Source organism: Betta splendens, chromosome 24, assembly GCF_900634795.4.
Source record: "Betta splendens chromosome 24, fBetSpl5.4, whole genome shotgun sequence".
In the NCBI taxonomy this organism is placed as follows: Eukaryota; Metazoa; Chordata; class Actinopteri; order Anabantiformes; family Osphronemidae; genus Betta; species Betta splendens.
The window spans coordinates 5,644,141-5,667,070 of NC_040901.2; the positions used below are offsets into that span (position 1 = coordinate 5,644,141).

At 40.6% G+C, this 22,930-nt stretch overlaps 1 protein-coding gene across 3 annotated transcripts in view; it reads left to right on the plus strand.

Annotated features, from left to right (window-relative positions):
- The window catches only part of atad2b (ATPase family AAA domain containing 2B), a 53,511-nt gene that overhangs the window by 12,515 nt on the left and 18,066 nt on the right, over positions 1-22,930 (plus strand). For 2 of the 3 annotated variants that reach the window (XM_055506428.1, XM_029140341.3), the window contains exons 20-25: positions 1,844-1,979; positions 3,021-3,214; positions 3,302-3,461; positions 6,221-6,343; positions 7,996-8,127; positions 22,031-22,759. In XM_055506428.1, coding sequence (XP_055362403.1) covers positions 1,844-1,979; positions 3,021-3,214; positions 3,302-3,461; positions 6,221-6,343; positions 7,996-8,127; positions 22,031-22,759 — 1,474 coding nt within the window. The remainder of the gene's footprint in view (positions 1-1,843; positions 1,980-3,020; positions 3,215-3,301; positions 3,462-6,220; positions 6,344-7,995; positions 8,128-22,030; positions 22,760-22,930) is intronic. The other variant, XM_029140342.3, reaches the window with a different exon arrangement.

Genomic DNA, 22,930 nt, shown 5'->3' on the forward strand with positions numbered 1-22,930 from the left:
CAGCAGGTAGCAGGCAGCATCCCTCAAACAGTCTTGGGTCCAACTACACAGCTGCTGCACAGATTCACTTCCTTTTCAGCAGAGTACTTTTCAAAAAGCTAGACATAGAATGTGTGATTGGGTTAAGATAATTGCTTTCAGTCCTTATGTTTGTCACTATAATGCATAAAATTACTTTACTTTTAATGTCACCACCATAGTAAACCGTTATTTGTTTATTTAGGTTAATTATCATTTTTTTTCCCCTACCTATCGGCCAGTGAAGTAGTCATGGAGCAGAATGTGTGTATTTAAGTACATATGAGTTTTCAGTGCTTAAAATGCCCCTACCTTTGTAATCCACACAGCAGCCACAACAGAGATTAGTAGCACAAGGAATACAACCAAACAAAACAAAAAACATATGGCCCCTAAATCACAACTGTGACAGTTTCCAAAACACGCTGGTGCCAGGTTCTCAATTGAAATGGATCTGCGCAGCCATTTAGCTGAAAATGAACGGTTCTGAGATGAGTGTTCTTGAGAACTCTGCAATTATTGCTGACCATCACCATTATTGCTGATTTTTGATGAGGGATGAGAGCGTTTATAGCTATTCTGAAGAGCAGTGTTTGAAAATCTGCTCCTATAGAGTTTGATAAGACCAGATATTCAACCAAATAAAACGTTTTAGGACATTTGCACAAAGGCATTTTTTGTGCTGCTCTTTTATTACTCTTGGTTATGAAGTAACAAAAGAGCTTTTAAGCTATTTTCAAATCATTCCTCCTCCTTTCATCTTCCATTTAGAGTCCATTTTGACAGGAATTTTTAAATACAGTAAGAGTATTTTCCTGAAATCTTTTGGTTTGTTTCAGCTGTTTGATTCATTTATTTCATCCTGGTTTTCGTCGAGATGTGGCTGTTTGGGGATGATTGAATTTCTTTGCACTGCCATTTTTCCTATAGTGACGCAAACTGTTTATTTTGCAATAGTGTAACAATGCCATGAGGCAAAATCAACTGTCATAAGCATTTTTCTGTTGTTCGATAGGTCCAGATCACATTGACAGCAGCCTGAGTTTGCTACTTGCTCATTTTACACCCGTGTTATTTTTGTTCTTTAGGAAAAGTTAGACAGATGTAATGCTCAGGCTGCCTGACAGAAATGTTTTTAGTTTTCTTTCAAATCAATTTCAGCAGCTAGGATTCGATGATGGTAGTAGAACATGTGTCTAGATTGTTTCACAGTTCCTTTAGCCATTCAGACATACCAATTTTCTTTGTACATTTACCTCTTTCATCTATACCCCATTCTTCTCTTTAACCATTTATCTGACTACATATTTGTGCCATCTCTCCTCATGTCAACATCTAAGTATGATGAAAAATACAGAGTCATTGCCTGCTGTGTGCAACATACTCTGTCTATCTCTGGCTCCCCTCCTGTCTCCTCACGTCTTTCTGTGTTTCTCCCCTTCTGTGAGGAGGGAGCTCAGTAGAGAGCAGGACATGTAGAAAGAAAAGGAAGAACAAATATGCCGTGGGTAAGAAAGAGGATCGATATGAAGGACCGATGGGGAGATACAAAGTGGAAAGTAGATGCTTTGTTGGCATCAGAGCTTCTTGTTGGATGCAGCTTGAATTACAGCACGAAACTGAAATGGCATGTTTGAAGCCCCTGTAGCCCCAGCAACAGACATTAGAGTGGTTGGGACTGACTGAACAAGAAGTAATGAAGAGTAGGAACCCAAGACATAACAACAGAGCCCCTTTTATACTTTATGTACTTATTGTTACTACACGCGTCTCATATTCCAAGATGATGTCAGTTGTAAGGACTACCTCCCTTGTTTTTATACAGGTAAGAAGTATTTTCCAGAGGAGCTATGGGGAGGTAGTAACGCTGTGCCCTCCAGGAGAAGAGGACAGGCGAAGCTTCTTCTCCAACCTGCTATTGGTCACAGCAGCCAGTCCTCCTCCACGCCTCAGGAACACAGGTACTTACTGTTCTCAGTTATAGTACAGCCATGACTCATCTGTTGGTCCTAGGGGGCAGTGTTGTCTGCATAGACAGATCTTTGCAGCGTTTCCCTGCACAGACAGTTAAGGGCAGTGGAGCAGATTGAATGTTGCTTGATTAGTCTGTTTGAGTTGTTTTTTTTTAATTCACAAATGGAAATAATTGTTTCAGAAGATTTAGGTTTTTTTTTAAACTCAGGCCCTGCCATGCCTCTATTCACCCCTCCATTTACCCCATTTCCCTCAGTCCTCGTTGTTTTCTAAGTCCTCTCATTCAGTTCAGCAAGAGTGAACTGTTCAGCCAGGCTTTTAAATAGAAATGGGTCAGAGTGTTCATCTGCGGATTCCTCATTGGTGCAAGCTGGGGGTCCTCCTGCTTTACTTGCCTCGTGCTCTTCAGGGGTTCCTGCCTGACTAAAGCGGCAGTCTGGTTTCCAACTGAGAGGCCAGCACAAGACCATGGAAAGGAAATGCGATGAGAGGGCCACTATTAGCCATAATTAGAATCAGAGATTCGTTTGCTGCTGGAGTGAAGCAACCGTAGGTGCTTTGGAACCTTCCTAACGATGTCGGCAAATGCCTTTGGCTAGCACTGGTGCCTTGGGAAAAGAGATGAGAAAATGTGCTTGCCTTGCTACACCACTCTATGATTGGCCAGAGGCTATTTCTTAGTGTATTTTAAAGCCTGTGTTTGGCCAAAGTATAGCTGCATTATTGTCTTTGTTTCTTTGGATGAGTATTTTTTGTCTGCACTACATTTTCAGTATTGTTAAATTTAAGTGGTTGGAGATCAGATTTGAGATGAGTGGTCCTCTTAATGTGCAGTCTGTGTGTTTATTTCTTTTTGCATAGTTGGTTACAGTGCTTTTGTTATAGCTGAAGCCTTTGTGTCTTGTTGTTTAGCTTTGGGCAAACACACAGATTTTTAGAGCTTGCCTGTCGATAGAACATATGTGAGAATGTTATAAAAATAGTTCTCTTGGGTTTTGCTTCTGATTTCTGCGTTTCTCTCCCAACAGAGAGGTGCAAAGAGGCACTACCAGTGGCAGAGGCTCCAGGCCCCAGAGTCCTCTCAGCAGAAGAACAGCGCCGCCTGGCTGAACAGGAGGAGAACACATTACGGGAGCTCAGACTCTTTCTCAGGGATGTGACCAAGCGTCTGGCCACTGACAAACGTTTTAACATCTTCAGCAAACCAGTTGACATTGAGGAGGTAATGAGGAATACACCTGTGCATGAGCCCACTACCAAGCCTCATAGTTTGTTTATGGCTTTTACTAAAATGAACTGTTCGTGTCAGGTTTCAGACTACCTAGAGGTGATCCGGCAGCCCATGGACCTGTCCACTGTAATGACCAAGATTGACACCCACAAGTACCTCACGGCGAAGGACTTCCTTGTGGATATCGACCTCATCTGCAGTAATGCTTTGGAATACAATCCTGACAAAGACCCTGGAGGTGAGAAGGAAGATTGTTTGGCAAACCTATGAATATATACATTTAAGATACTTTACATGAATGCAAATGCAATATATGAAAATGCACTTGAGTATTTTTTAATCATATTATGTAGTTTCACCTACACTTCTAAATGCAGTAAATAACTCCACCAAGAAATTTTATGTAAAGCTTTGCTAAATTTGTCAAACAGTTAGATTGGAGAATTGTGGCTGTGCGTGTCAGCCAGCATTGGTCTATCCAAATAACTATGACAAGGGTGTTTCACTTGTTATCAGTATATTCCATTATTGTCATTGTGTGCATGAAAAGTAATAAGATTTGCCCCTTGCTGTCTTTTAGAAATACAGAATGTCAAGATGGGTTTCCTTAACTTGGAAATTTAAATTAAAGAAAAATCATACATCCATCGATATAAATAGCATTTCTAAAGAGCAAGTCTGTGTGTGTAGCAGAGGAAAGCTGCATATGCATAAAAATTTAATTGTGCCTTTCAATTTAAACCAATTTTTTGATCTCCTCCTCCTTCAACTCAGCACCTTTCCCTAAACCAAACAGGGCTTCATAATGAGAGCTGGAACACTTGTGTGTACACACACAACACAAATACAAACAAAGAAGCTGGTTATTTCCGAGAGCTTACAGATAAATTGGATTTATGCTTACAGTTTAAATGGGATGCTTGCTTGCTTGCCTGCTTGCTTGACAGCGAGAGGCCAAGAAGTTAGATACATTGTGTATACATTGAAAAATAAAATGGGAAATGGGTACAAAGGGGTTTTCTGCTAAAAACAAATCATCAGCAACATAAATAAGTTGTTTATAGGAGTCCTGCTCCACACCATTCAATTGATGTGACCATTTAAATTCTCATCATGTGTGTTTAGTTGCTTTGGCTCCTTTGCATGGATATATCCAGTAGCTCCCTGATACTAATGGGAAGCAGTTTGCTGCCAACCCAAATGAATAAATCATATCTCTTTTTGCAGGCAAGGGTCTGGGTCATTTGTTGCAATACAGGGTCTACAAATGATACACTAAAGGGGAAAAATACAATTAGGTAGTTTAATAAAGAAGACTAACGAAGCCTCTTGCCGACTCACCCAGTGTTTCGCCCAGGGAGTATAGCCCAGACCTTGCGCAATTATTCTGCCAGAGAAGTTCTATGCCCGTTTGTAAATTGCTGGGGAAAAAAACTCATTATCCCTCAGTGGTCTGGTTCTTTTCTTGTCCTTCACACTATCTTCATTGTACTGTCCTCCATCCACAATTGTGTTAGCTTCCTTGCCTTTTACCTCCCCACCTTGCTAAATAATTACTTTGTTATGTTAAAAAGGGCGATATCTCTGTGCTCCACAATGTGGCTCCATGTCCAAAATACTTCTTGACTGCTTGAGGGGAATGGCAATAACAACCCTTTGACTGTGAAGAAACCGCATTGTATGTTGTGTGTGTGTGTGGTCTTGTCTGTTCTAGGTCGGGAGGTTAGTCGGGACCCATAAGGGTGTTGATGAGCTCTCGGCATCCCACCCGGCCTTTGACACCCTCACTGACAGGCATTTTCCGTTTAATAAATGCAATTGCATGTACACATACTCGAGCATTAGCGCACGCACACACAGATTGTCTCCATCGCAATTAGGCAGTCATCCTCCAATTAGACAAAGGAAGCTGGCAGATTGTGACCCCTCTGCCACTCTGTGCCTGAACTGTTCTCCCTGTGCCTGCCATAATGAGATACAGCCTGTTTGCAGTGGCTATACTTTAAGCCGCCTTCTTCAACTCACTCTTTACCCCCCACCTCGGGTGTGGGAGCAGGGAAAGGAGGATTTAATGATGTTGTAAATGTGAGGGGGAAGAGATATTGAAGTTATTATGGCCAAAGGAGTCTGCATTTTAAAACATTTCAGGTATGTTTGCATGCATTGTCCTGGAGGAGGTGATGTGATGATTTATTTTTTTTATTTATGCCAGATCTATCTTTTTACTTAAACTGTGAGAAAACACTAAAGTCTTCTTTCTCATAAAGGCGGTGGTATAGGGTGAGGTGGCTAGAGAGCATGCTACAAACTGCAATTCTGCAGAAGCCTTGATTGTGGGAGAAAGAGAAACTTGCATGTAATGGCACAAACAAGATAGCAGTAATTTCTGTCAGATTGCATGGGGAGCACTGAAAGTGAAATGCATTTCTCAGTTTCAGCCATGAATTCTCAGACTGACGTCTGGGCTCCAACTCCCCTCCAAATCGCAACGTTCTATTGAAACCATTTGAATGTATGCTCATGGTCATGTCTTTTTTTTTTTTGAAACGCCACCTCTCAACCGTAATTTCTTTTCTACATACCTTCACCATTCTACTAGGAACTAACTTAAAAAAACAGTCCCAGAGCATAATGCCTTTTTTCACCGTACTTCACAGTTGAGAGGGTGTGTTTGTGACGTGCAGTGTTTTTAGGTTTTAGTTCAGTGGATTTCCCTGCGGCCCGTAGATACAGTTCCTGTTGATTTATGCAGAAACTTGCATAAAGAGTTATTGTCTGTTGAAGAGTGAGCAAAAAAGCTACCCATCAATCCAGATGTACTGTTTATTTATTAACAATAATAATATGAATTGATATTATCATTAACATTATTATTATTAGGAATAATAATTATTAATAAATGGGAAAAATTGTAATTTGTAAATATGTTGTACAGGTTGACGCAAATCCCCAAGTTTGTAACCTTTGCTGCTTTTTCCCTGTTTCCTTCTCTCACAGACAAGGTGATCAGGCACAGAGCATGCAGTTTAAAGGACACGGCCCATGCCATATTTGCTGCTGAACTGGATCCAGAATTTGACCGCATGTGTGAGGAAATCAAGGAAGCGCGCAGGAAGAGAGGTAAGAAAAGAATATATCTAAGAAATGGTTGTGTAAATGCTGCTAAACTGCCCTGTTTATCAAGAGGCGGTTGTATATCTTTAGTAGAAACGTGGGGTTTGACCAGTATGACTTGGCTGGTTGGTTCGTTTTAGTACAGAGTATGTGACACGGAAAGAATTGACGCCCAAGGCTCCAGTCTTGCAGACAGTACCTTTCGTGCAAGCCGACTGCTTGGCGCTCTACATCTTTACGCTCATCAAACAGCGATGAGTGGACTTGGGCTAAATTTAAATTAAGCTTATGCACATAGAAATACACAAATACAGTATCCTTAAAAGAACTACTGAGCTTTTAAGTAGTAGTTGAAACTGAAAGACATCTCATCATATGCAAGTAGTCCTCCCGTCTAATTATCCTATGTTTGAATATGCTAATCTAATGAAATTATAATCAAACTAGCGGCAGCTCCAGCAACCAAACCATCACCAAACTCCTGTGTACATGCACAGGCAAAATGAGTCGACCAGGATGCCTCGGGAAAACTGCAGCGTGTCACTTTCCACCCACGCTTTCAGATTACATTGTTCAAAATCTGTCATAGTAAATTATGCAATATCTAGCAAAGACTACAGAATCTGCAACAAATCTAACAATTAGGCTGTGTGTTGCTTCTTTTTGAAATAATCTAATTTCTTTGTTTACACTCTCCTTTAAAATTTAGAGTCAGTAAAAAAGACGTTTGCTTACCACAAAATGGCCCCTTGGAAATATAATTTATTTTTTCCCTCAAAAGGAAATGAGTGTCTCGCATTTTAAGCTTTTTTTTCTTTGCTTGATTATTTTGGTTAGATTTTTATTTTGAACCCGCATGTGGATTCAAAGAAAATAAGCCTAGTTTTGTCTTTAATAGAATATTGTCCTACCCACCTCCTGGGGACCTTTTGACTTCCAACATAAGCCACAGAGGACTGACTTTTCCATGTCAAGTGGGGAGACTTATCATATTCTTATCTTTTTTTTTTTTTTTTTTTTTTAGAAGTTGCCCTGTTACTTTTGATTTTCGCTATTAGCAGCTGAAAGCGCACATTTGAAATGAATGTTGCAGGAGCAGAAGTCAACTGCCTGAGACGATAAATACAGACGTGTAAAGATTTCATCTTGCAGCAAGGTCCCACTGTAAAGCTATCAATTAGTCCAGGGCTGCGTGATGTCCAGTAGCCACAGTGTTCAAAAGTCACAGTGCATCTAGTGGGAAGAAATCTCCATCTGTGACGAGATGAAAGGAACTGTGATAAATTTGATAAACTTTGACAAAAAACATGAAAATCACTTGATGTTTATTTTTAGATACTTGCATGTGTTTTTCCTCCACTTCTCTTTCTGATTTCTGTCACACTCAAGTTCTAAGATGCATAATTACACGCATTGATAATAATTCAGATGAGATTGTACACAGTGTTGTTGCTCACTGCATCAAAGCCCTTTAGTCATCTATTTCAGGTCACATTTATATCATTGTCAATTGACTTTGACAGCCAGTCTCTGTTTATACATATAGCTCTAGACTTTTTAGTACCAGCTCTAAGTGTTTTCCTTTATGCCCTCACAATGCATGTTGACACGCACAAGGTTTTGTTTGTTGTCGATAACTGATCGTCTGTGGTTCACAGTAGACCTCCAGGTGCCAGCTCCGCTGACGGCAGCTCCAGGCGCTGTGGCAGCCAGGAAGCACCACACTGCAGGAGAGGAGCAGACGAAGAACAGTACTCAGGGCGAGGCCACAGATAAACAGTGCACAGCTAGTAAGTAGTCATATACTTTCTGTAACCAGATAAATAAAAGGCCTGTGAACTTCATAATCTGGCTGTGGAGGTATGGAAAGTAGGCATCTACTATTCTTTAGTGGATTCTTTTAGCATTTAGGAAACAACATTTTGGTTTTTGTTTTCCCACTGTATGTGCTGTGATGTGTATATAATTTCTCAAATGCAAGTCACGAATGCAGAAGACAAAAAAATCCCAAGCGTTTAACACAGTATTGAGTAATGCTTCAGTTTTGTGGTAACCGTATGAGTTGAGCACATTTTTCTAAGCTTTTAAAAAGTTTGTTCCACTCCTTGAACATTCGGCTCCAGTTTCTTCAGATTTCATGGGTGCATTCTTCTTAAGTGTTTCAACCCTTTCTACAGATATTCCATTCAATTGAGATCAAAACTCATATTTGTTGCTTTGAGCCTGCTTTCATTTATACAAGTATGTGTACAGTCTTTTGTGTACTTTCAGAACTTAATATTAGCTGAGCAAAGTTTTAATCAGATGTGAAGGTATAATTACCTTCACTCAAAAGCTACACAACCTGTTTAGGATGACCTTTTAGATTCCATACAAAATGTACATGTCTGGTCCCTTACAAACATGAAAATACATAGTCACCTTGAGGCATAATTGGGTTGATAGATATCTAAGCAGTTTGATTGTAGAGCAGGTAAACATTACTTATCCTTTGAATGCCCTCAACCCCCTCCCCTCTCGTTCTACTGTTGTGTATGTGAAGCATTACAACAACTTCCTTACTTTGTAATGCTACACACATGTCTCCTCACGCGCCCTTAAATATACATTTCTCAGCCATGGACACACAACATGGTGGGCAGCCTCATTAGCAAGACAGTCCTCCCCAAACCACTCAACATGACCACGACGCAGGGCAATTACACGGCCACCTGTGGCAAATGGCAGGTGCCTGGGGGTGAAGGGAAGGGCCAGGCATGGGCAGGGACAGACTAATGAGGTGGGTTTTACATGCCCTCTAGATTCTCTATTGGACAATTTGTGGAGAATGACATGAGCTAAACAATAATTTATGGTTGTACAACACACTCATAAGAGAGTTTCAAGTAGAGTTATATCACATGTGAAGTGACTCATCCTGAAGAAGTAGGATGAAATTATTAATGATTTGCTTTTTTGGCTCATGTAGTTCAGGAGTCACACACAAGGTGGTGCTTGTCTCTCATGAGAGCAAATAATAGAACCCCTGCTGTGTGGGTAAACCATTCCATCTCCCAGGGAGATGGTTCTCTCCTGAGTGATGAGGGCCTCTGTTGGCTACCATAAATACTGAGATTCCATGCATGTCTACGTCTCACGCTTACTGCTATTTATCTAGCCCTGTTTGTCCAGGACAAGGCTGTTGAGCGATGGTAAGGGAGTATTAAAAAAAAGTGTAATTTTCGTTTAACGTAAATCAGGCCAGCTGGAGCCAGAAGCTTTTGGATGTAAGACTGTAACATCAGTCATGATTCAGGAGGTGTCATAAGATTTTGGTGTGGGTGTATTTAGCGAAATGCAGTACAGTGCTGTTCAGTCACTACCTACAGCCTAAATGTCATGTAGCTGATTTCTGCCTTGTTGAAGTGCAGCTAATTAACTATAAGCATCTGGGTTAATCACTGGTTGTACTGATTAGTTTCTTGCTTATTAATCATTTTTATTTTAAGACACAACGTTTGATTTTCCTTAATAGTAAAAACATAAAACTAGCATTTTAAAAGACGCCTGTTATATAACAGACTGCCACCTGTCCTTTTTTCTGTCAGAAATCAGTCAGGAGTAGGCCTACACATGCTACATTTAGCTGCAGTCTTTATCTACAAAGCCCAATGTCAAATGTAGACCACTAATTTAGCATCTTCCTAAAGGCTTCTCCATCAGAGGCTAATTAGGCTAACTCAGGTGATTAATTTGTGATATTGGCAGCCACTTCTCACCTGGAGCACCCCAGCAAGGCAGCTATTAGACTAATTGATCACAGAGTCATTGATGTCTCCAGATATGACACAAGCTCATAATCAAAGCTCAGTGCATGTGATGGGGGAGATGCCAGTTTCTGTGTCATTTCTAAGAAATACCCTGGAAAACTGCACCCACTGCAGACAAGTCATTATGAGATTGTTTCCCTGTCACTGCTCACTTCTGTGGAAGGTCAGTACACTTGAAGGTTAAAGTTATCCCAGATCATTACCTGTAGGGGAAGCCTATCTGGAGCTGTGGAGCTGTTTTGGTATTTACAGTGCTATAGGGCTTTATCTGGGCCATCTTTCTCTCTCTCTCTCTCTCTCTCTCTCTCTCTCTCTCTCTCTCTCTCTCTCTCTCTCTCTCTCTCTCTCTCTCTCTCTCTCTCTCCCCCCCCTTCCATTTGCCTAGAGCTTAGAATTGCCTGTGACATTCAGATATAATGGAGAGTGGTTGCAGGGATGTGATGCAGCATTTTGAACCGTGGCGAAAGAAAGTTACGCGAGGGCTTTTTGAAGGCTAAGGATATTTCTGAATCAGGTGTTAAAAGCAGTAGCTCTAGATAAGCTCAGCGGAGAGATGTCGAAGCTGGTGCTCCTCCTCCTGCTGTTTCAGTGAAACTGTTAATGCACAAAAAAAGAAAAACAATTTAAGGAGGATGTGGTTTCCATTAGCCTGTGTAGATGGCTCCGTCATGGTTTCTCTGCTCCCCATTTCTCACAGCCCATTCCTCAATCCTCCTCTTCTCTCCTGCCAGTCCCTCCCATAAAGAGCGGAAAACCCAAGGCCCATTACCTGGTCTACAGCCCTGGGTTCATTTGTAGTGCATCACCACAAGGATCCAGTTCAAATAGAGTGCGTTCCTTTAATTCATTATTAAACACCCTTTAGTTTTTCTCATTCACTCCTGACTGTTTTTGAAAGCTAAATCATCTGGGGTTTCTACAGCAGTCAGAAGGCATATGTTATTGATTGCTTAACTAAATATCAATGTCTCAATATTCCCTTGCTTTTCTTAAATGTCATACTGAGAGTTAAGTACTATGCTGCTTCTGGTTTGCCAAAAAAAAAAACCTTCTCGGTTGTATTCATCTTTTTGGCAGGGATTGCCAGTGTTTTTCCACTGCCGGTTCGCAAGATTGTCCTTATTCAACTGTTGAACTGTTTGTGAAAGAAACAAATCACAACACGGGCACTGCATAATGCGTCCTCTGCGTCACTCAGTAGCACGCCCAAGGCAACAGCCACCAGGCTGCCTTCATGTAGATGGAGCACTGCTGCGTGTTGCCTCGCCCCTGCCTCGTATCTGACATCACACTGTCAATCCATCAGGAGGTCTTGATGTAATATTTAGTCGTAATACACATCACTGCTTCCTTTGTACCTCAGGCTGAAGCAGTTACTGTATGTTGAAGTACATAAAAGGTTTTCAAGCTGATGACAAAAGGTCAGCAGGCACAGCCTGCACTCTGATGGTCATAGTTCTCAGGGAAATAGATTAAATAGATAGATTTATAGGCAGGATATAAAGAAGCACGGCTAAAGACACTTGTTGCAGTGCCTTTCTAACTTTACCTTGTATGTTGACAAGGATATAGTGCCTGCTATACATAACATGAGCACAAATGTTTTTTCTATGCTGTTCCTCTTTGCAGTTTTGTCTGTAGGCAACTTGAAACTCAGAAGTCTTTCCACTGTTGCATTTCTATATTAAAACGGGATCCTTTCCGCTCTGTAATTTTATTTGAGAAATAACACATGCATTTTTAAAGGGATTTTGTTCTTTGTGTAATATCTCCGTAGCTTCCCAGGAAGCTAGTGGGCTTCCTGGGAAGCTACGGAGCAGAAAAACAAAGCATCTTGCCTGAACCGGAGGTACGTAGTAGGAACTGGACACTAATTCTCCCCAAGCTAGCGAAACCAGTCCTGAGCTGCAGACACTGACACCTTGAGGCACTCACTAATAAAATCCGTGCAAGGCATGCAAAGCTCTGAGCAAATGAGCACTCAGCATAAGCTGCCATTTTGTGGGCACAGATGCCTCTTGGATCATTGTGGCACCAAGCGTGAAATGAATGTAAAATCATCCATGATGCCTCTTGCTTCCATTTATTGTTTTAGGGTTTAGATGAGCTGACATCAGTGTTGGGGTCCCTCAAGATTCATTGTGTGTCTAGGGTTCCTTTTTACTTCCAGCTTAATGCTTTGCATAGGTGAGGCCTTGTGTTAGCTACTACTTACTTGGGTAGTGTTTAAAAAGGTAAAATGTGTTAATGCCTAGTTTGATTACTGTTAAATGTAGGTAATTGAATAATATATTTACTTTACACTTGTGCCTCAAAGAAACAATCTTCTGAATTAATGCTTGCTGCTTTTGTGCATGCTCACCAAGGATTTTAGAAAGGTGATAGGGTGGTGGAGAGAATACAGGAGAGTGTAGATGAATGAAAGCAAGAGGCTTGTGAATGCTAGACTGAAGGGGATATAATGCTGACAATACCTGATTATGGTAAATGGTTATTGCCTTTCAGAAAAGGCTTACTGTTATTCAGGACAGGAGTGAGCATGTTGAATAATGCAGAGGTATATGTGTATATATTGAAAAGTATTCTTTTGGTAATGTATCTATTTAGGATTGTTTTATTATTTTTTTCCACTTGGTGTGAAAGCTTTGGAAGCTAAATCTAAGCTAAATCTAAAAAAATGGTGATATTTCAGCTGATTGACTGGTTAATCAGTCGGCTGGACCTCGACTGACATTCATTGCTTTTAGATTGTGTTTTTGTTATACGCATATCTGTTCATCACAAATTACATTCATAGGCTTCCATGGGTGGCAGACAGGCTTAGATTTTCAGAAATGATTGGCTGGTGTGCCGTTGCACTTAAATAGGATCTGGTGCTGTGCTTTTGGTCTTTTCTTTTTCTATCAACACTAAAGGCCAGTCCACCAACCTAGCATTTAGGCTTTACTACTAACAGAAAAGTATACAGCACCTCCTGGGCTTTCAGCTCTCATTGTCTTTGCCATGGTGTAGTGGATTAGTCAATTTCAGTAAACCTCAGAAGCTTGTGAGTGCCACACAGACTAATGGGGCACATTCGCTCTCTCTGGCTGTTTCTGATAAGTTGTAATTGACTGATACAATAGCACAAACATGATATGTAGAGCTTGATTGGTTTGAATGAATCATGGATTTGTTGGAGATCCAAATAATAATATGCACTCCCCAAATACTTTTTGGCGGCAAGTGACCAGGTATTCATCCACTATCGGCATTGTTGTGTGACGGAGGTTGTTCCACCACTCATTCCCACACTTCTTAGGACTTTTTAAGAGATAGCTGCATTACAATATGCACCGACAGAGTTTGTCAGATTGCTCCTAGAATCGCACTTATCCAGACTTATTGTCACATTTCCATTAAACTCTGATGAGAAGCATTTTCTCTCAGCCTAGTCGTCCCTTCTTAGATATCTACTTATTACGACGTGTCATAAGAGGCAAGAGCTTTTATGCCTCTCATCACCACACAGCCTAAGTCAGGCTATGAATAGTTCGTATTAGCCTTGTGTCCATGCAGTTTAAAGAAAGTAAATGTTAATAAAAGCTTCTAATTTTTTTCGACATATTCTGCTCTGGTGTGACACTGTAATGCCACTGAAATGTGCGAGTCAAAGACAAGTGGCTGTAAATTCTTCTCTCTCTCTCTCTCTCTCTCTCTCACTCACTCACTCACTCACTCACTCACACACACACACACACACACACACACACACACACACACACACACACACACACACACAGACAGACACACACACACACACACACACACACAGACACACACAGACACACACAGACAGACACACACACACACACACACACACAGACACACACAGACACACACAGACAGACACAGACACACACACACACACACACACACACACACAGAAACACACAGACACACACAGAAACACACAGACACACACACACAGACAGACACACACAGAAACACACACACACAGACACACACACACACACACACACACACACACACAGACCTTCAGCTGTCTTTCCGTTAGATGAAGGACACTTGAACAAGTCTTGAAGCAGGCTTTAGCCAAGCCAATCAATTGAGACGTGTCAGTATGGTTATGTTTTAATGACTTTCAGTAATTCTGCTCTTCCTGCTGATTTAACTGCTACCTGTTTGTCCAGTCCATCCACATGTGGGCACCTGACAAATGTGCTCTAATTGTAATTAAAATGCATTAAATTAAACACTCAGTTTGCATTAATCAACCTTTTAAACTTAAGGATGATATTATTAATGGCACCATTTGTCAACTCAATTGGCAGTTAAACAATATAATTATTGGAACATAACATCTTTAATTTTGTTGCTGTATCAGTTGTACTAATGTTATTTATATTATTGAGTTACGTATAAAACCTGTGACAGATTTGTCACAATGCGTCTCACATGCAGGACCAGTCCCCAATCAAAAGGCAAGAATTTCCTTTGATGCTGTTTATGACAGCAGGAGACTGGTGTCTCAACTCTGAAATGTGACTTTAAAAAACTTGGTGATTAGAAGACTTTCCAGAGGGTAGAGCACAGCTTGATCATGTAAGGAAGGAGACGTTTGTTTTAGCATTACCGCTGAGAAGCAGATGATCACCAGGTCTCAGACTGTTGAAATCTGGGGCATGCAGGATGTGGAACTAAACTGTTAGTTTGAGCAAATCACCACTCACTGTTTTTTGGTAATTTGGTATGACATCATGCTGTGACTGAAAACAATTTTTACCTTCCACCCAAGAAGTAAGTGAATAAAATCAATAAAGCTTTATCTACAATATGTAGAGCAAAGAAACCCTGTGCAAGCAGTTTATAATTTAATATCCTTTTCTGCCACGTCCCATTATTATACAGAGTTGATGCCCTGAATCCTTTAACAGATTCACACAATGTCTAATTGGTATTTATCTAATAAGTCTAACAAGCATATGGGTTCCAGCAAAGTTCAATAGCTGTTTTTCACAGTAAGTTTTGTACAACAGCCACTGAAGGACAGGTTGTAAGCAAGCAGGGCGGTAACATCCGCATGATCACAAATAGCCACTATGTATCAGGTGCTATAACTTGCGTATGAGTCAAAATGAGTCAACCAGTGCAGATATCTTCACTCTTGCCCAGCTTGTCTGTATGCATGTTTTTTGCTGGGGGCAACAGACCTTTCCCCCAGAAGGATTTGATGCCCTGCTTTGTATGGATGTGTGTGCATAGACTGACATCTTTAACAGTACATAGAGCTGCTGGTGCATCAGGGCATATCTGTCTTCTGAGAAGAGGGCACCACGGGCACAATGATCCCACTGGCCATTTACTGAGCAGCAGAGAGGACAGAAAGAGACAAATGCTCTGTCTGAATCATATATTCAGTTTCTCTGCATTGGCACTGCATTTCTTGTTTGTAGAAGTATGGGTATAACATTGCCAGTCCTTAAATATTTGGAACAAGGTCAACATAAAACCGGTTTGCCATTCATATCAAATATGTTTGTCTGAAAAGCAGGCTCATAGATTATGTAATGTGCTGGTTTTATCCATCCATTAGATTTTTCTTAACCACTCACACCACAGTTGCTTTTGTCTTCTGTGAAAGCTTATATGTAATGGAGATTACTTTAGATGTTAGTGTGTGGTTTAGTTTGTATCCCACAAAACCTTACATATAAATATAATAAGCATATGTGGTATTAAATCTTAGGTTTTGAGGCTCAGCTTTCCTCAACACTGAGGAAAGCACAGTAATACAGCTGTGTAGACCTTTTGAGAGAGAAACGGAGTCCAGGAGGGGAATAGGAAAGGCGACGCAGCAATTGAGGGAAGTGACTGATCTCCTTCATTTCAAGAAGCAAGGATGGGATCATTTATTGATCTAGACATTTCATTAACTGTCAGTGCAAAGTGTCGCATCAGGTGACAAACAGCTGTCTTCCTCTCATGACCCAGAGACCCTAAGGGCCTGTGTTACCATAACAACCATTTAGGCTGTCCCAGCTTTCAATAGTGATTCCCATCTTGCCTCCTGTTTTCTTTTCTCCCATTCATTTACATATTTGTATTCCATGGTTTATGCCTCCAAATTAAGCACGGTTCATTCTGGTTGTACTGTAGCATTTGATGTTGAGGGATACTTGAAATGAATGGAACAGAGCTCTTTTATCTTTGTAGTGTTAGAGGTGCGACAGTTAGCTGATCAGCAGTTCGTAGGCAGCTTTTTTCATTTGATTCATGTCTTAAGAGATGAAATATTGCTGCGGTTTAGGTCTTGTACTGGTCTCAATGATAGTGATGAGTTTAATTAGTGCCAGAAGGAGGAAATTGCTGGTTACCTTGTGCATGAATTGCTACGTAATACTTGAGATCATATAAATGGAAGCCATTTGCAATTACACTTGGAATTATGTTGCCTTAATATATAGTCTTAAATAAATTTTCTATTGACTTTCCCATACGTTCTTTTACAGTGTTTTGTTATCATATAAAAGTAATTATTTATAAATGATGTGAAGATGTGATTTTTCTGACCTGTGAGTTACCTAATGTCTCAGGAGGACATGTATATTTCTTTGTACAAAACTCATTTTAAAGATATTCGTTTACTTAATTATCACAAACCATTGAATTGGTTTGGTCTCCAGACATGTCCAGGGAGGGAGATATATATATCTAGCGTTTTGTGTTAATTACAGCCCAGAGAATTATTCAGATAGAGAAATCTCCAACGAGGGATACATTTGGGAAAATGCAGTTCTCAGAAATTAATTCTTATTGCTTATTGTACATCATAACCAAAGAAGTTAAAAGTTAAAATTAAGACACTTCCAAGCATTGGCGCTTGTTCAATAACTTTTATTTTAAAAAGGAAGAAATTCATAACATGGCAATTTCAATTTACACACTATGATGGATACGTTATTCTTCCCACTGGGAAATTCCCAATATTTAGTGGCAGATGCCATGTTTACGTTGTCTGTGCAGTTGCAGGTGATGAAAGCAGGGCCAGTCAAGATTGAGATTCCCCTGAATTAGAAAACTCTAAACACTAACCAAGAGAGGTAACCCCTCCGATTATGCTAATAATTGCATGCTTGTTTACATTTACTTGTAAATCACCTCACGTTGTATAATTAAGTGAATCAATCACTGCTCCAAGTCTTTTGGTGCAGACCATTAACCTGTTGATCAACGAAGAATAAACTTCCATACAAGAATTTTAATTTTATGTTTTAAAACTAATGACACAATGGTTTTCGCTGATACTGATTTTGTTTATTAAGATAAGATAAGATAAGATAAGAAAACCTTTATTAGTACCACAGTGGGGAAATTACTTCTCACAACAGCAGTACAGATAAGCGGGAATACAGCTACAGAACAGTCTGTGTTGGCACAGTACAAAGCAGTACAGTACAGTTGGAGTGAGCATGAGGTCATTGCAGGGTTATTGCACAGTAATGGGTATAGATTTTTATAGGGTATAGATTATAGATTGGGTATAGATTATTGATGTTATGAAGTTCCACAGCTGGAATTAGTTTGAATCATAATAACTATATGTAAGAATGATCTTTATGCTAAATGTAGAAGGGGTGGTTGAAGTCTCCTGTGGAGTGGGTCTCAGAAAATATCTTTTGGTTCTGTGAAGGTTTCAAGTGACCTTATGCCTTCCAACATACCCACGAATAACATTTTTCCTGCTTGATTAAAATCTGGAGTGTTGCTAGTCATGTAGTGCTTTCTGACTGCCTTATATGCTAGGCAGAATGTTGCGGCTGGGAGCAGTGCAGGAAGAGGGAGGTCTTGGCACAGAGGAGCAGATTAAACCCGTCCCATACTGTTATTACAGTGGTTTAAGTGACATTGTAGCTTTAATTCATTTTGTTAAGTTCGAGTCTTACACCTACTGCACACTTCATGGGATATTGGGAAATTTGACAACTTAATTTAGCTGGTTCAGATTTTAGTTAACATACGTGTTACTAGTTGCTGGCAGCCAATAGAGACTTATGGAAATAATTGGCCCTGACCAAGAACAAAACTATTTCACTTGTACAGATTAACCAAATGACATGGACTGACTATTGTGCAGCTTCCTGCACCTGTATTTAATCTTGGTGCTACATCAAGCTAATTAGCATTATCCCCACTGTTTGTTTGAGATCGGTCACGCTTACCATTGGCAAGAAGGCAAAAAGCAATGAACTGTTTCTTTCAAGGAGGAGCATTTCTCCCAAGTACAACCTAGTGCATAATCAGGCCAGTATGTCTCTCATTTTACCAACAGTAACATAGAGAAAATAAATAATTCACAGTTTGCAGATTGGACTGATTACCTCAATTTGTTTAACGAGCTTTGGATTTACAGTAAGCATGTCTTTGCACTGATGATTGTGTTACATTGGGCAGACATGCTTTCATAACAATCTGAGATGGGTAAACCTGCCTTTATGGGCTTGTGTGTCTAAGAAAAATACATGAATAACTTTCAGTGTTGATTTGCAGTCCTTCACCTTTTGCTGTGCGTTGTAAATTGAATTGTATTAGACTGAAATATTGTAATAATGACTCGGGGCTACTGTGCTTTAGAAACAGCATGTGTTTAACTGCACATGGAAACTACTTATTTTTGACTATGTTAAAGTTGTCAGTTTTTATTTTATTCCGAATGGTCTCGCTGAACAACCTCCTCCTTTCCTCACTTCACTACGGAATGCAACTGTTTTTATGTATTCTGATACATTTATTCAATGCTGGGAATCATTTCATAAAAAACTCAGTGAATCAGAGATAGTGACTCACAGTTCCACCTAAAGGTATTACCAGCGTGCTGCTGAATTGTCCATCAGTGTCACTGGACTGATTTATTTATTTAATACTTGCTGGTATGGCAATTTAGAGATTCATCTCCTGGGGCTCTTTGCTCTCCAAAGTTGTATTTGTCCATGTGTGCATGCATGTGCACATGTGCATGGGCAAACTGACAACTATGTGTGATGGCAGCTTGAAATGCTTGTGCCACTACATGAATCTTGTATGGCTTAGGCACATTTAATTATTGCAAAGTGCTCTGGTTCTCTCTTTTCTTGTTCCCTCCCCCGGCAGCATATCTCCCCTCTGTGGCTGGCTCTTCATGCTCTAACAGTTTTCATGCATTATTTAAGACCTGTCTATGATGAGTCATTTGTTGCCATTCTGGCTCACCTTTACCTCCCTTAGGAGCCTGCTCCATACCTCTGATGGTGATAGCTGACCTTAGCAAGACCTCTTTCATTGAACTGTGGTGAGGTTTGTTTGTGTTTGGGGAAAAAAAGGCTGCAATATTAGAGGGTTAAAATTGAAAATGTTTGAGTGAATGTTCAGCAGGTAATTAGCTGGCCATGCTTTTTTCAAAAATGGAAATATTCAGAATCAAAGTAGTGAAGTTTTGCATATGCCAAGCTGCGTTCGTATACAAACCATGACCCAGAAAAGCTACATTTTCTGCAGTGAAGTTGAAAAGAGCCATGCAGTGACTAATCGCTGGACATTACAGGGTGACAGCTGGGAATGAAATTTAAATTATGAAGGGTAAATTAAATACAGTGGTCAAAACTGAGCATTCTGTAGATGTATGAAAGACATGTTCTCACTCAAAGAAGCATTATTGATGTAATGCCAGTCTTCAAAAATATCCAAGATGCTTGGCAGGTTCTCTTCCTCCTTTTTTTTTTTTTTCCTCCCTCTCCCCGTAGTCTCTCACTTACAACAGGGCTGTTATCCCATGTGCCAGTCATGTCTGAAGGAGAATTCCGTTCCAAACCCTGTGGCTGTCACATCCTTCCAGATCAAATCAGGGGGAAGCAAACACCACAGCCGCATTCCACCTTAAAACTAAATCTGCCAGAAACCCCAGTACACACTCGAGGGGGCTTTATGACAAATAAGCACGATGGCCAGATTCTGTTCTACCACCTACTTTCAAATGTCTTAAATACCAGGCTGTGCAGGTATTTTTAGAATGCCCATCCAGTCCAGGAGTTTTTTTTCCCCTCCTGATTCCCTGTCCTTGTTTTGTGCATACCAAATGCTAGCAGCTTTGTTTTTGAAAAGTATCCATTAGTCTCCTGGCGTGATGACAGATGTAGCCTGAGTAGTGCTGGGACACTTGGGTTATTATAAAGTAAGAGAGCACTTGAGCACACGCCAGTCAGAGTTTAAATAGCCAGGGAGAATGAATTCACATTTTAAGATGTAACGTGAGACTTTAGGGGGAAGAGGGGGGGGCGATAATGCAGGGGTTTTGAGACCCTGGTCAGCAATTAACACGGAGGTTACATATTGTTATCTAGATACAGCATATTGATTTTGTAATATTGTCCCTTATTGTTATAACCTGTAAAACATGCACGGAATTCTCTTAATTGCTGTTTGTTACAGCTAGTTTACAGCATTAGCTGCCAACAAATATACTTTATTCCCCTATGGTTTTTCTGGTGTGCTGGTTGTGGCTGACAGGAAATGCTCAGCTGGCCATTAAGCAGGTCACCAGAGAACACATTTACTGTAAAGAACGGGCTGGAGCCCATCAGCAACCACCAGTTGACTATTTATCCCCTTTTGTCAATGTTTTTTCAAAGAAAGAAATGTAATTCCCAGACGTTATTTTTCCTTTCTTCTCTCCACATTGTGAACAAGTACTTAACGTAAGATGTCATTTTCAATCTTCTTCTGCTGAACAGCGTGCATAATCACATCTGTAGAGTGGAAAGATGAGCCCTTGCTAAAAGCATTACGAAGAGAGGAAATTTGACAGGCAACATCCGAGCATATCATGCTTTCTTATCAGAGTTTGCCTCTCTGTGTATTTGTGGGGAATGCACTGCAAGTACAGATGATACATAGGGCATCTGTATTATTAACAGAGCACTTTGCCCACTGAATTCTGTGCGCTATGATCATTGTAGAATAAGACTTCCAGTCATTTAGTGCTTTGGAAACTAAGACTCTGCGTGGTATTGATTCTGCATGAGATATTGCTTCTTGACACAATTATTATTTCCAGAACATGATGGATTTGAATAATACTTGTGTTAAGCTCCTTCATCCTTTCTCCACACCTTTTTAGTTTTTATTAACCTTTATGTTATGTAGTTTATGCATGTCTTGAGTTGGTGGCATTCACTGATTCAAACGCTCATGTCTCTAGGAAACTGCTTCGTGTTTGTCTTTTACACTCTATCCTACTGTCAAACTTTGCACAATCTCCATGTTGCATTGGGAAAAGCAACGAGTGAAGGGAAATGCCTTGAACTTTCTGCGTGTTAAATTTTGGCAAGCTCGCTGTGACACTTTTACTGCACTCAGCAAGCAAGCTTTGGTTATCCCCATCATCTTAAAACCCCAAGCACCATCTGTTGTCATTAGTGTCCAACATCTATGATAAAGCACTGCTGCCATTTCTGTCTGCCACTTTTGTGCAATCGTGGTCACACGCTGACTCTTTACTCTTTGAGGAAAACCAAATGTCCAAATTTAAATACATCCAGCTAGCAAGCTGCTTGAGGAAGGAGTTGCAGCTTTTTGCCCCAGAGACAGATACACAGATGTTGAATCATGTGTCAAAAAGTGTAATGAGCATTTGCTATGAAGTAGGTTTATATTTATCCCTGTTTAGAAGGGTGTTAATTGTACTTAGTTTTGAAGTTTCAGAAGGATTTTAATGTTTTTATTAAGAGTCAGCTGCTTGGCTATTTGCCTGGAGTCAGCTTGCTATGTCTATAATAATAATAATTTTGTGAATGTTAAGTGCTCACACACTTTGATTTCTGTCCTTCCTGTCTTTCCTCCCCCGTCACAGATCACATAAAACGAAAGATTCGCCGGCGGCCATCTTGGGGACGGGGCATCATTCGTAAGAAGAAGAACTACAAGAAAGGAACAGAAGAGGAAGAGGAGGAACATGAGGCAGAAGTGGAAGCTGCAGGACCCAGCGACTCGTGTTTGACACAGGATGAAGACTCGTCTTGTGATACCATGGGCCCCCAGCCAAATGGCCACCATCCCCATGCTCCCTCCACCGAAGAGGAGAGCTCTAATGAGCCCCTTGTTGCAGCTCCCGCTGGAACTTCAGGTGCCAGTGAGCCCAGTGAAGAGCCAACACCTAAGGAGAAGGAGGTTCTTCCAGCCAAAGAAGGGTATTCTGAGAAAAGTGAGAAACACACTCATGTCCATATCCTCGGTGTCAGTTCTCATCTACAGGCAGATGGGCATTGCCAGGCCAAGCAGGCTGACTTCCACCCTTTGATTAAAATGCCCAAATCTTTAGATGTTAAGAATCAGCCCCAGCACCTTGTGTCGCAAGTAGACTGTGTTAATGGAAATGAGTCAATGGACAGCCTGGACTCGCAGAGCCTCAAGAGGAACAGTGAGGCAGAGGAAAGGACTTGTCACAGGCCAACTGAAGGCTCTGACAAGCAAGAGGAGGAAGAGCACAATGACGAGCACGAGAACCATCCAACTCAGGAGCACCCTCTCCAGGACGGGAGGGGCGTAATAGAAGGTGCAGAGGAGGAACAAGATGAAGAAGGTACAACTTACACTAGACAAGTTACTTGAAGCACAAGGGCATCTTCTGTCTCTGTGCTTTGTATGTTTTAATGCCTTCAATATATGAAAATACAGACACTGCAACAGCAGATAGATGCCAGGTCTGATGAATAATAATTTGGGCAATGATGTCAAAGATTTACAAACATAT